Source organism: Enhydra lutris, unplaced genomic scaffold (genome assembly GCF_002288905.1).
Source record: "Enhydra lutris kenyoni isolate GAN:26980312 unplaced genomic scaffold, ASM228890v2 scaffoldscaffold34, whole genome shotgun sequence".
Taxonomy (NCBI): domain Eukaryota; kingdom Metazoa; phylum Chordata; class Mammalia; order Carnivora; family Mustelidae; genus Enhydra; species Enhydra lutris.
The window spans coordinates 15,711,337-15,724,748 of NW_019154118.1; the positions used below are offsets into that span (position 1 = coordinate 15,711,337).

Genomic DNA, 13,412 nt, shown 5'->3' on the forward strand with positions numbered 1-13,412 from the left:
AAAAAAAAAAAAAAAAAAAAAAGAATCTGTCTCTTTCCAGGGTCATCTACCCCCACGTGCTTGCCATCACATGCAGGTGTGTTCTCTCTCTTAAAAAAAAAAAAAAAAAAAAAAAAAGAATGTTCTCCCCTGTCAAAATCCTACCAGTCCTTGAAGGACCGCTGTAAATGCCACCACGTCCTCTGCCCTTCTCCTGATTCCTGGAAGTAGGTGTCACTGAAACACTTCATCTAAAACTCACTCACAGAAGGGGCTCGATAAACTGCTGAGTTCTAACAGGCAAGATGGAAAAGAGTACCTGTGCTTTGGGCTGGTCGGTTTGTTTAAGACTCTTACTCTTCTCAATCTTGCAGAGCTGGGCTTTGGCCTTTTTTAGGAGGCTGGCAACCCTCTTGTCCGTCATAGGAAGCTTGTCTGCCTGAGCCAACATGGAGCCTATGGAGGAAGTGGAATGTTTAACAGTGCTAGATGAAGGAGTGGAAAGGCAGAGGGTTTTCTCCTTCTCCAGGGATGGGGCAGTTGGGCCGAGGTCCAAGTTGGTTTTTTCCAGATTTCCTCTCCCTTTCTTTATAAGTATTTTGGTTTTGACAGCTGTTGTATCCCCAAGAGTCACAGAAGCAATATCAGTCCCAGAATCAAGTGATGAAGACTTCTTCCGCCCTGTTGCTTTTTTGGCAGAAGATGAAGCGGCAACATCTTCACCGACAACCTTGTCTTTGGAAACCCTACCCACAGGATACAAAGCAGAACTACTCTGAATTTCTGATCCCTTTTTCCTTTTCTCTTTCCTTGACTCCCGCTTATTCTCTTTTTCTCTCTCCCGGTCTCTCTCTCTACTCTTGTCCTTCTCCACGCTCTTGTCAGCATCTCGATCTTTGGACAGCTCCTCGGGGGCCTTGTCTTTATTTCTCCCTCTCTCAGTCTGAGAGCCTGGGGTAAACCAAGGGAAGAGAGGAGTGGGGCTGCCAGATGAAAATGGCTCTGCCGGAGCACTAGCCTGCTTCCTTGGTCTCTGGCTTTTCTCTGCAGATTCCCCAGACTGAGTCAGGGAATGAGAAGGAAAAGTAAAAGTCGGGTTTAAGGCACTAGTGGCAAGAGGACTAACAGATATGCTTAACGAGGAAGAGACAGAAGACGGCGGGGTGAGCGGTGACAGCTCGGCAGTACTAAGCCTTCCACTTCGTGTCCTCATGGAGTGAGAAGGAGATCTTGGTTCAGATCGAATAGGGCTAAAGACTTTTCTTTTCCTTTTTCTGTTGGATACTCCTGAAGAAGATGTTCCAGCAGAAGTTCGATTACTAGGCAAGGTGACAGACTCAAAGATTCTAGAATGAGCCTCACTTGGAGTAAATCTTGGAGCTCTCAGAAGAGGGCTCCTTTTGTGCATATCAAACCTTGTTCCAGAGTGGAGTGGTGAGAACAATCGGGCTGAAGCAGCAGGACCGGATGGAGAAAAACCGGACGCGAAGCCGACATCCTCAGGAGTTAGTGGAGGGGGTCGGAAATTATCAAATATTGGTTTGCGAATAAGACCTTCTTTGGCATACTTTGCGGAGGAAAAGTACTGTGGCTCTGACCTAGAATGCTTTAAAGAAGTCCACCTAAACGTCGGTTCTCGCAAAATAGATTTGCGCTTCCCTTGCATGGGAGCAGCGGAAGCAGGCAAAAATGGTGATGCTAAGGGGATCGTTGGAGGCATGAGCCATGGTGTGTGGTCAGCGATGCTGGAGGCTGGCTGCAGTGGCGGGGGAGGCGTAAGCAGAGGTGGGGGCGGAGAGGACGAGGGCTGCTGCTGGGGGGCACTTTGCAGCGTCGACAGCTTCTTAGTCGTTCTAGATCCAAAACTTCTCTCGGACACAGAATACCTCCTGCTTCTCCTGTCAGTACTATCGTTCTCTGGGGACTGGGCAATAGGCAGTGGAGTATGAACTTCGGGGGTCTCGCTCCGCTCTTCAGGAAGTACCTGGATCTCCTCAGAGGCCTGAGAATCTGTGGAGGTATCAACGCTGGGGCTGCTAGATCGGGAGGAGTCTGAAGACATCTGAGAGGAGTGCTGAGAAGCTGCACTGGATTTTTCAGAAGATCCACAGGACGTGGCACTGAATCTACTGTTCGGTGTCGACTCTAGTCGGGCAATTTTAATTGGAGGATCATAATCCTCATCCTCTATAAACCGCCGGGGGGTTTTAATGATCCGTGAGGAGATGGCACTGACGACAGGCATAATGAACTGTCGGATGTTTTTGACCTGTGTCTTCACCTTTCTTCCCTGCAGCTGAGCTGCTTCTTTCTCAATTTTCTTTTGAGCCCCCTTTTTTGCCCTCTGCAAGAGCTGCTTAGCAATTGTGGCATCTGTCCTTTTAGAAGAAGGAATAATCCTAACCGGCTTAATCCTTCGAGGGCTTTGTCTGACTACTGTCTTATCTTCTTTTGTGAGTGGAGGTGTTCCTTCCTTGTCCTTCCGGACCTTCTGGGGCTTTTCCAGTTCAGAGTTAATGAGGAGGCCTGAAGGGGTCTTTATCCTTTCTGTCGATGGAGGCCTTCCTCGCCGTCGGACAATCTGTACCCCCTTCCTTCCTATTTGAAGCTTCCCTGTCTTAAACTTAGACTTGAGAGGAGAGAGTTTACCTGCTCGTAATTTTTTAATCTTTGTGGCTTGCTGAAATGTAGCAGAAGGTGTCCGTTTAATCTTTTTCAAGCTATCTTCTTTGCTTCCCTTTGGTAGCTCTGAAATGTCCTTTCCATGTGTTATTTTGATTTTTACTCCAGGGAAGGTGGGGGGTCTTCCTCTCTTCTTTTCTATGCTTTTAGAATCTTTCTTCTTGATCTTATCTCCAGATTTGGTCTCTGATTTACTTAGAGGGGAAAACACAGACGGATCTGAGAGGATAGCTGAATTTCGGTCAGAGCCACTTCTAGGTCTCCCACGAGGCTTTCGAGGGCTAGTTTTAACTGTGTATAAAAATTAAACAGTGAAGAGCATACATTTAGCTTTGTAGTTCAGGTTGAGACTAAGCTGAATATATTTTAGCACAAGCCATTTTGTACTGACCTCTACCTGGGTCTAGTGAGTCAATAAAATATCTTAATTGGGCTTAGTTTCTTTTCACCAAAAACTTGCCTCAAAGAAACTAAGTTAAGTAACATTCCACCTAGAACATCTAACTTTTGGAACAGAACTAATATAATGGTAACAGATTTTCAACCAAGTGATTAATATGCAAAACTGATTTTTCTACCATTTCAGGTGAGCGAGGGAGTTTTTTTAATTAAAAAAAAAAAAAATAGGTTTACCAAAAAAACCTATGCCACCTTTTCCATATCCTAGCCACCAAGATTAATATTTGAGAACATACTCATAGTAAGTCGTCCCATCTTTTCAGTGCAATTTTGGCTTTCATAAATTCGAACAAGGAGCTCTTCAATCGGGAACATATCAACTTTTGTCAGGAAAGCACCTGGGCAGCTCAGCTTCCTACAGTTTCAGTCTGTTTTGTCAAAGTAAACTAAGGAAGATTTATTGAATAGAAAAATGTCCATTCGCAAGACATCAGAATAAGATCACTGAACTCAGTGGCATGTGAACTCCTCAGTGAAGGGACATGTAATTAATCTACTCCTCTACTTACAAGTTCTTGAACTAGTTAGTCCCAGGTTACAAAAAAGATTTAACCCTAATTGATGTCAAGAGTGAATCAACAGTTTATTAAACCAGACTTCTGCTATTCTAAATAAAAGGACTTTGCCAATTTATAAAACAGCTCAATTTGCTACTTTATCAAGAGACTTGAGAAAACAAGGCTGTTCTCTAAAATTCTTCCTATAAACCTGGATTTTCTAAATGAATTAAGAGCTCCCTGGTTTATCACATCTTCTCTTAGCTCACGACTTTCCAACCTCTGATATGACTCAATGTTCTTCTGAGACTAAAACCTCCCCTAACAGGAATCAAAAGAGATTTATGCTAGTATGTGAACATTTTGGACAATGGAACCAACTTTCCTAACAGAACAGAGATCAACAAAGGTCTTACTCCTTAGCTTCCTAAATGTGTTTTTCTCACCAATTAACTTGAAACTTCCTTTAATACATTAAGGATTCATAAATCCACTCTCAATATATGCTAATTACAACTAAGTAATAGACAGCAGGAAAACTAAGTTTCATTTCTTCATTAGTGAAGCATACCCAGATAGTTTAAAAAACAAAAAAAACGAGACAACAAGACAACATTCAAGGTAGATAACCATTCAAGGAAGAGTTGTGAATCTCCCCTACCCAGAAGTAGATAATAAGATTCCTGATCATCATGCTATACTTGAACCTAGCCACTCATAGGACTTTAGGAAAACCTCTTTTATCCAATTTTTAAAAGAATTTTTTGGTGGACAAGGAGAAAAACCAGAACGGAAAAGAGTCCAGTTCTGTTAATCTACAACATATTCGGGGAACTCACAAGTCTGTTATGAGTAACCACATCACATATTTTCCCTTCCTTATTCTGTCATCTAGAAATGAAGGGTCAGACCAGATGATCTCTAAAATCATGTTCCAATATGAAGTTTTCAGATTCATCACATCTTCAAGAGAATGTAGCTACTGTCTAAGTGGCACAGACACTGGGGTACTACTGGCTAACTCCTCCCAAGTAGGATGGCAACATTCCCGCCACATGGGAAAAAAGATACTGTCAACTTAGTGTTTCAATTAGATTACTATACAAACATGATGACTCTTAAGAGAACACCAAATGCTAACGGACATCAAGAACTAAGTCGCTATCAAAGAACAGAACCACTAACGACATCATACTTAACTAGACTGCCCATCCAAAGCAAAGCAAAGCAAAGCAAACCACAGGAGATGTCAGAAAGGCAGCACTGATGGGGAATGTCTTTTTCCTCAGAAGATCCCTCTCCTAAGCAGACTAGAATTCTGCAAGCCATGGCATGTTATTCCACTGGGGGCTCTCTCTCCGGAAACTTCTCCAAGTCTAGAACTTCAAGACATTCTAGATATTTTCTTGGCAAGAACAATGACAAATATTGCTTAAAAATGGAAATACCCCCATATCATTTTAATTTTCTTTATTTTAATACAGCCTTTCAAGGATCAGATAAAATAGTTTCGTACAGTGCCAATGTTTTGTTTTTAGTTCTTTGACAACAGCAGACCAAATTTCATCTGTAAAAAACAACAGTCAGATTATTCCCAAAGTTGTATATACTACTATATCATTCGAAATCTATGAATCTGAGGATGCTCTGAGTGGGTTACCTTCCATTCCAACTACCAGGTCTTTCAGTCATTCCACGGAAATTGACCACACCCCCACCATGTCCCAGCTAGCTCCCAAAGAGAAGCATTATAAAGAATAAAGCATTAGTGGCCTGACAAAGAGCCCCCTAAAGAGGTCTAGTTCATAAGCCATCTCCTACTTAGTGCGAGAGAAAAAGGAGGCAACCCCGTCCCCCAAGTATTTAAGATCATCCTTTATATGCAAAGAAAGCAAGGGGAAGCCACGTCTCTTAACAAACAAAAGGCACCATGCACTTGACTGGCCATACCTGAAGGAGACCTTGTGGGACTTCGTACTCGGACTTCTTCATCTGAGCCAAAACCTAAGAACTGCTCATCCTACAACAAAGGAAAATTATTTTAAAATCAGAAACAAAAACACAAGTGTGAACATATCCCAAAGAAATGCCCAGAGGAGACACAAATGAATTTGGAAAATTAGACTCTATATATTAAACGCTATCATTTATATGGATAATATAAAACAAATAACATTGAAATAAATGATCCAGTCATACAGCTTCATTACAGACAAATAGGAGCTGTGTAGTAATTGAACAATGCATTGAAATGTCATCTTTGGTGCATAGTACACAGGGGACAGTCCTAAATTTCAAACTATAGATACAGCCCAAAACAATTAAAGAATGGCTTTAATTCAAGTAAGCAAATCAGTACAATGAAAGAAATATACAGCCCCAATAAAACAAACAAATCTTTTCAACAAGTAGATAAGTTTACACACACATAAGGAATAACATAAACTATATCGTAATCTCTTGTCTACTAAATATTAATAGAGACTGAAATTGCCATAATTGTCAGTTCCTTAACTCAGGAATTGACATTTAGATGTGATTTCTATACATTTGAGATCCAAAGATTCTCAACATGCATTTTATGGCATCATTTTAAAATGCCCTGTGATAAGAGACTTAATGGTGGGCAGCAGCATTTGTGAAAGGGATGATGAATGACCGCACACAGGATGAAATAATGCATTCAAGAAAACCTTAGGGGAGCATCTTATTCTCTGTTATACTTGGAAAAGCCAAAAGGCAAAAACTTCCCCTTACCTCTAGCTTTTAACTTGCCCTTTCAAAAAATCCTTAAGGATTTAACTTATTTTGACAAGTTCTCAGGTGGTCTATTTAAACAAACTAACAGAAATTCACTGATTCAGAAACTAAGCTCTTTCCAGAAAGAGATGAGAGAGACAGAATTTCAGATTCCTGAAACAAAATCCACATACAACAAGAATAAAATAAGGACTGAAAGACAGATTTTCTTGAACCTCCAATTTGTACTGATAAGCCAAGCCCCAAAGTACATTCCAACAATTAAAGCCCCCAAGTTTTCCTCTCAAGAGCAACAACCACATGCATCTGGACAACACGTGTGGATTTTCTGAAAAGTTGTTTCCCCAGTTAGTGTCAAGCTACAGTCAGGTGCTAATCTGTTCAACCACTTATTAATCAGGAATATATGAAAAAATACATGCAACCTTTTAGACAAATTAGCAGATTCAGCCCTTAAATTTAAATGCTTTGAGGAGCAAAATGTTTGAGTCTAAGACTTTGCAAACTATGCAACTGAGAGACAGTTCTTAGAATCTAAGGTTTTTATTCTGAGGTTCTAAACATTATTAAAGCATTTAACTATTTAAGAAAAACCTGAAATTATCCTCCTCAAAGAGATTTGTCTGAAAAGCACTGTAATTCCAAGAATGCGTAAAACCTAAATTTAAAGAATACAAGACTAGGGTACTTTTTACAATCTCTTCTCTCATCATTAAATTAAATTTAAATTCTTATTATGAATATTATTTATGAATAAGAATAAACCTACCTCTTCATCTTAAAACAAGTTAGGACAACCTCATCATGTGGGGCTTAACCCCAAATATATTTCTGGAATGATTTCAGGGTTTACAATCGCAAACTGCAACATTACAAAAAGAGAAGCCCAAACTCACAAGACCCAATTAATCCAAAAACCTGTCACAATAATGGGAATTCCATACTGTTAATTTTTTTCTTTTAAGTAAGCTCTATGCCCAACATGGGACTTGAACTCATGAACCCCAGATAAAGAGATACATGCTCCAGGTGCTCCCATAGTGTTAATTTTTTTAAATATACTTTTGGGCAGGAAAAAAGGACATTTCAAATAGTAATCTTACAATGTACTTTGAGAAAAAAAGCAGGCAAAGAAAATAGCCCCGTGGTAAGTTGCCTCAAATGATGGGGAAAAAAAAAAAATCAAAACCAAAAAAAATGACAATAACCTTAGAATTTTAGAGGGGCGCAGTTCACCGCTCGCATGTCAGCACGTGACAGGACTAAGGAGCACCCAGAACTCACGGAGGACTGAGTTCCAGCACTCGCAGGCTATATATTAGACAAGTCACTTATTATTTTTATGTCTCAATATATTCGTTTACTGAAGTGTTGTAAGGAGTAAATGAAACAATTTATGTAAATTACGTAATTATGTAAAATTACTCAGAAAAGTATAAGGCAACACCCATCCTGTAGTTTATTTTTGATGTGGTTTTAGAAACTGACTCTGGAGGGGCCAAATGACTTGCCCAAGATCATACAGTTAGTTACAAAGACTTCCTACCAAAATAGTTACAATTTAAAACTATAAATATTTGAAGGAATCAAGTAACTCATCTCCAGTACAAAATCTGCTACTCTTTCAGGTCCTGTGAAAGTTAACATGATGCCCATTTTCAGATCCTTGAAGTTTGATTTAATTCATCCTTTTCCTCCATTATCCTCATGGAACGACATGCTAATCTAGACACTTCACAAAGACATCTGGAGGCTTCCCAACACTTTACCGAGGGATGAACTACACTACTACATGCTGAATTTTATGCTCCCAGTGCTGCAGGGAGAGAGTTCGAGCAACTCTACACATAACAACTGACAGGTGAAGTATCCAACAGGCGAGGTAAAGAATGATTATTAATCCTTAAAAGAAATGGAAGAAGGGGCGCCTGGGTGGCTCAGTGGGTTAAGCCTCTGCCTTCAACTCAGGTCGTGATCTCAGGGTCCTGGGATCAAGCCCCTCATAGGGCTCTCTGCTCAGCAGGAAGCCTGCTTCCTCCTCTCTCTCTGCCTGCCTCTCTGCCTACTTGTGATCTCTGTTCTGTCAAATAAATAAATAAAATCTAAAAAAAAAAAAAAAGAAAGAAAGAAATGGAAGAGATCCACACTGCTATGCTCACCATCAGCCACCTTGGTGAGTCACTTTTCTCCATTTCAAGCTTTCACAAAATATAACTATACAATCCTAATTGCCATGCGCTCCAAAACAGAGTACTACTGAGCTGTCAAGCAGTAAGTGAACTAACTGCCAAGGTTTAAATTTCACAAGTACTTTTTCCAACATGACAGAAAGCGTTAACTCTTTCCTTATGATCTCGAAGTTGCAATAAGAAAAGAGTGAGCAGTCAAAAAAGACTCTACTTCCCCCAAGAACTTTTTCACTTGAAATATAGGTTGACTTCTTCAAACTTGCTTAAAAAAATAACTACCCATTGTTTAAGTAATCCAGACAGTTAAGCCAAAAACAAAAGCCTGCATTGTTATGGTAAAGAGCTCTAGCCTTCGGACTCTGAACTTCCAATTCCAAGTAAGAGCTGAGAGAAAGGAAGAAAGGAAAGAAAGAAAGGAAAGGAAAGGAAAGGAAAGGAAGGAAGGAAGGAAGGAAGGAAGGAGAGATAGAAATCCTAAGAGAAGCCTAGTCTAGAAAGTGCTCGGAAAGAGCTACTGCAAGAGGGTGCTTGTTCAGTGGAAGTCCTTCCTGCCTCCCTCTCATCTCGCTCCCATCACCCCCTTTCACACGTGGGGTTCCTGGAAGATGTCACAAACAAGGTAACAGTGCTGACCTCCCAAGGATTTAGACTTGCCTAAAAATCAAAAGGCTAAGGCAACATGTCTACCAAAAAAAGCCAACACAGGGAGCTGCAATTAAATCCACATTTGGCACTACAGCACCATCAGCCTGGACAGCCCTGAAGAGAGAAAGGACAGGAGACACCCTACACATGATCAAGGATTCCTGGGAACTGGGCCCAAACAGCCACTCATCACACATACTTTTTCTTTCAGTATGGCTTTCCCTGATGAGCACCGCATTCCAAGACAGAGTACGGGGAAGAGCCATCAAACCAGTGCCTTCTCAACAGTGATGTCCTTGGAGTCCAGGTTGCCAAGATTTTAACATTTTCTTTCCTCCAAACATAGAAAAATATCCTTGCCAAGTTGAGTACTATAAAATACTGTTATGTCATATTTAGCTTCCAGTGATCAAAAATGCAATGAACCTATCTATGTCACTTCCTAAATCAAATCTAACTGTAAAAATAATAAATGTGTAGGATGTCTGTCATTATGACCCATACCCCTAACTCTAGGGTAACCAATTATTTGAGAACTTCTGCCATACCTTTACCAGATACACCTCTACTAAATTCTACTTTACTTATAATATCCTTAACATTTGAGGATTTTTATTTTAATGGAGGAATTTAATTCTTTAGTGTCTGGTTCCATTTGTAAATGATGGGGCAACAGGAATATTTCTTTTTGCACAAGAGAACCTATGTGAACCCAAAATAAGTATTAGATTAATAATGTTTACATACAAAATATAAAGAAAATATTTGAGAAAAATACATGAAATTCCGTGTTTCAAGGATTTATGGACTACCAAGCCAACTTTTCAAACAAAGCACTATTTCTTTTATTTGTTCATTCATTCAAAAACCACTTATATGCTTGCCATTTATATGCTATCTGCTCCAGATGCAAAGATAAGACATGATTCCTGCTCCTAAGAAGTACCTGAAGGCAGACAGGCAGGTACACAATTTCATTCTTCCTTTCAAAAAGTAATGCCAGTGAAGGATGAAATACTATGTAACTCGTATTCTGGAATAAAAAATTGGCTTACATCTTGGAACAGTTAATTCTTTCTCTTATATTAGCATTCAGTAGAGAAACATTCAACAAATTTCAAAATCCTTCCAAAGGACGGCAATGTGTATCTCCATCCCTCAGTACTGCAACTAGGCGCCACTCCAGCGTGAGCAATCAGAGTTTAGGTAATCGAGACCTAAACCATCTGCACTGATTAGATGTGACATGGTTCCTAGTTAACACCAGTGATCTGATTAACTTTCAACTGATCGACCTCAACGCCTTTTCTTCCCTACCCCCAACTAAAATACATAGACTTTTAGTTCCTCCCTTAAATTCTTCCCAGTTTACCAGTCAGACCAATAATCACTCACCTGGCGTTCTTCACCTCCCGGGATAAGGTGGAGGTTCCAAAGCTAATTTGAAAACTTCTCTATTAAATAAACAATTTCAGCCACTTCCATCCTCAGGTGCAAAAGGTCCAAGATAAAAGTCTGCTCACATTCTTTCTTTTCTAGCAAGAGACTCCTCCGCACTTTGGAGCACTGAATTAAGCGTTAGGTTTCTCAGACATGCCCCTTAGCAACCGTATCTTTGCATATTCGGTCTCCAAAATGTTTAGTCTGAAGAGTTTGAATAATCAAATTTCTTCAACTGCAAAGGTTTACAGGTGAATCAACTGGAGATTAACATCAACAATCACAGACAGTATCAAAATCACCCCAATACTCTAATTGTTTGAAATTCGTTGAAATTTGAAGCTTCTGAGTTTTGGTATCATCATATATGGCTTCATCATATGAGGAGGCCATGGGAGAACTAAGATCATGAAGAACCAAAGAAGATGAAGAAACACGGCAGACGCATACTGCCTACCTCGGTTCTAGTTACAAAGGAGTAACACGACTCCCTGGAGAGCTTAGGCCAGGTAGCTATCACTTCTGCTGGCACATTTCCCTTTGTGTTTCCTGCTTCAAGCTCTAAAACACCAAGGTCTTGATGTTGCATTTTAAAGACATGTACACATAATTACTAGCACTTAATTAGCACAAGGGATTTTTTTAATGTGTTTACATGTTTATTTCCTTCTCTAGAGTGTTCACTCTTTGAGGATAGGGACATTGTACTTATTTTTGTACTCCCAGTATCTGGCACAAACTTGGCACTCAATAAATGTTTGTAAAATGAAAATAAAAGAAACACAATTGTTTATAAAACATTAAGTAGCTACTGTGGTAATAGCACTGTAGCAGAAAATACTGGTGGATGCCAAAGAATTAGACAAAATTATTCTTCTTTTTAAGAATGCTGTGGGAGGGTGGCTCAGTGGATTAAGCCTCTACCTTCTGCTCGGGTCATGATCCCAGAGTCCTGGGATCAAGCCCCACATCAGGCTCTCTGCACAGCGGGGAGCCTGCTCCCCCCCCCACCCCGTCTCTCTCTGCCTCCCTCTCTGCCTACTTGTGATCTCTGCCGAATAAATAAATAAGAATCTTAAAAAAAAAAAAGAATGCTCTGGGAGAATGTACTCAGGCTAGCAGGACAGACTAAACCAATTCACTCACTGATTCATGCATTCATTCATTCATTCATTCAAATACATGAGTCCATTTCTGGGTTAAGGGATGAGGACACTCATCTAAACATAAAAGACAACTGCTTCCTTCAAGGACCTGCTAGCCTGTTATGAAGAGATGATGAGGGATCCTGGGTGGTTCAGTCAGTTAAGTGTTTGCCTTCAGCTCAGGTCATGATCCCAGGGTCCTGGGATCAAGCCCCTAATTGGGATCCCTGCTCCTTGGGGAATCTGCTTCTTCCTCTTCCTCTCAAATAAATAATCTTTCTTTAAAAATAGATGATTAAATTAATGAATACCAGTGTGTTGCCTGCTGTGCTGGAGGAATACATGTGCTAAGCTAATGGAATGAATACGGCGGCAGCGCAGCAGAAACACAAACCCAACCAAGGAGAAAGGGTCAGGAAAGCCATTAGAGAAAACACAAAAACTTAATCTAACTTTTGAAGGATGAGAAATCAGGGTTAGGGAGAGATGCAGTACACAGAGAGAAGAGTCAAGCAAAGGCACAGAGGGACAAGAGCACATGGCCTGGAGTGAAACAACAAACAGTGTAGAATGGCTGAGGCCCTACCTAATGTGGGAAAGGGGCGCAGGATGCTAAAGCGGGATAAAGACAAAGGCAGGTCATGAAAGGTGTTAAATGCCTTCATGAGTTGGAAGCTGATCTTCAGGGATGCGTGGGCCTCATTTTGAAGGCTCTACGGCTCGTCAGCAATGTTTTCAGATGGGCAGAGAAGTATGATGGATTCGTATTTTCCAGAGATCACTATGACAGCAGTGGGTAAGTAGAGATCACCTTTACAACCTCAGGCAGGAAGGCAGTTGTAAAATGACAGCAGTAGCACTGGGGATTGAGGGAAAAGGGCAGATTCCACAGACAAGAGGCAAATGGACAACATTCTGATATGCAGGGTTAAGGGGATGGAAAGAATCAATAAAAACTCGCAGGTTGATTGGCCTAGGTTGGTTAGGTTTGTGGTGATATTTCCCAAGATTGGGAATACAAGAAAGAAGAAAGGTTTATAGAAGTGGGAAAGGAATTCACTTCAGATATTTGAATTTGAAATGTCTGTCCAAATTTTAAGATAGGATAATGATCAGGACGCCTGGGTGGCTCAGTTGGTTAAGCAGCTGCCTTCGGCTCAGGTCATGATCCCAGCGTCCTGGGATCGAGTCCCACATCGGGCTCCTTGTTCTGTGGGGAGCCTGCTTCTCCCTCTGCCTCTGCCTGCCACTCTGTCTGCCTGTGCTCGCTCGCTCTTTCTTAAAAAAAAAAAAAAAAAAAAGATAGGATAATGATCTGATCTGGAGAGAACACATCTCGTTCCATGAAAAAATACACACACACACACACACACACACACACACACACACGAATACTAAAACTATACATATAAATGCAATCACCCAAGGAGAGAATAATGAGAGAAAAGGAGGGTCCATGGCAGATGCCTATACCTCCACCCAACAACATAAAGTTGAAAGCCAAGGATGGAGATGGAGATGGAATGGCCAAGAGAAAGGTCATGTGTGGTAGGCACACGTAGTCAAGAGAAGAATATATAACAAGGGATGGTCAAGTTGGGTAAGGACAGGAGAGC

The 13,412-nt window shown here is 40.7% G+C and overlaps 1 protein-coding gene across 7 annotated transcripts in view; it reads right to left on the reverse strand.

Annotated features, from left to right (window-relative positions):
* LOC111153928 (lysine methyltransferase 2A) overlaps positions 1–13,412 on the reverse strand; it is a 76,011-nt gene that overhangs the window by 43,091 nt on the left and 19,508 nt on the right. For all 7 annotated transcript variants that reach the window (XM_022513245.1, XM_022513247.1, XM_022513246.1 and 4 more), the window contains 2 exons: positions 5,568–5,637; positions 299–2,952 (listed from right to left, as the gene is read on the reverse strand). In XM_022513245.1, the coding sequence (XP_022368953.1) occupies positions 299–2,952; positions 5,568–5,637 (2,724 nt within the window). The remainder of the gene's footprint in view (positions 1–298; positions 2,953–5,567; positions 5,638–13,412) is intronic.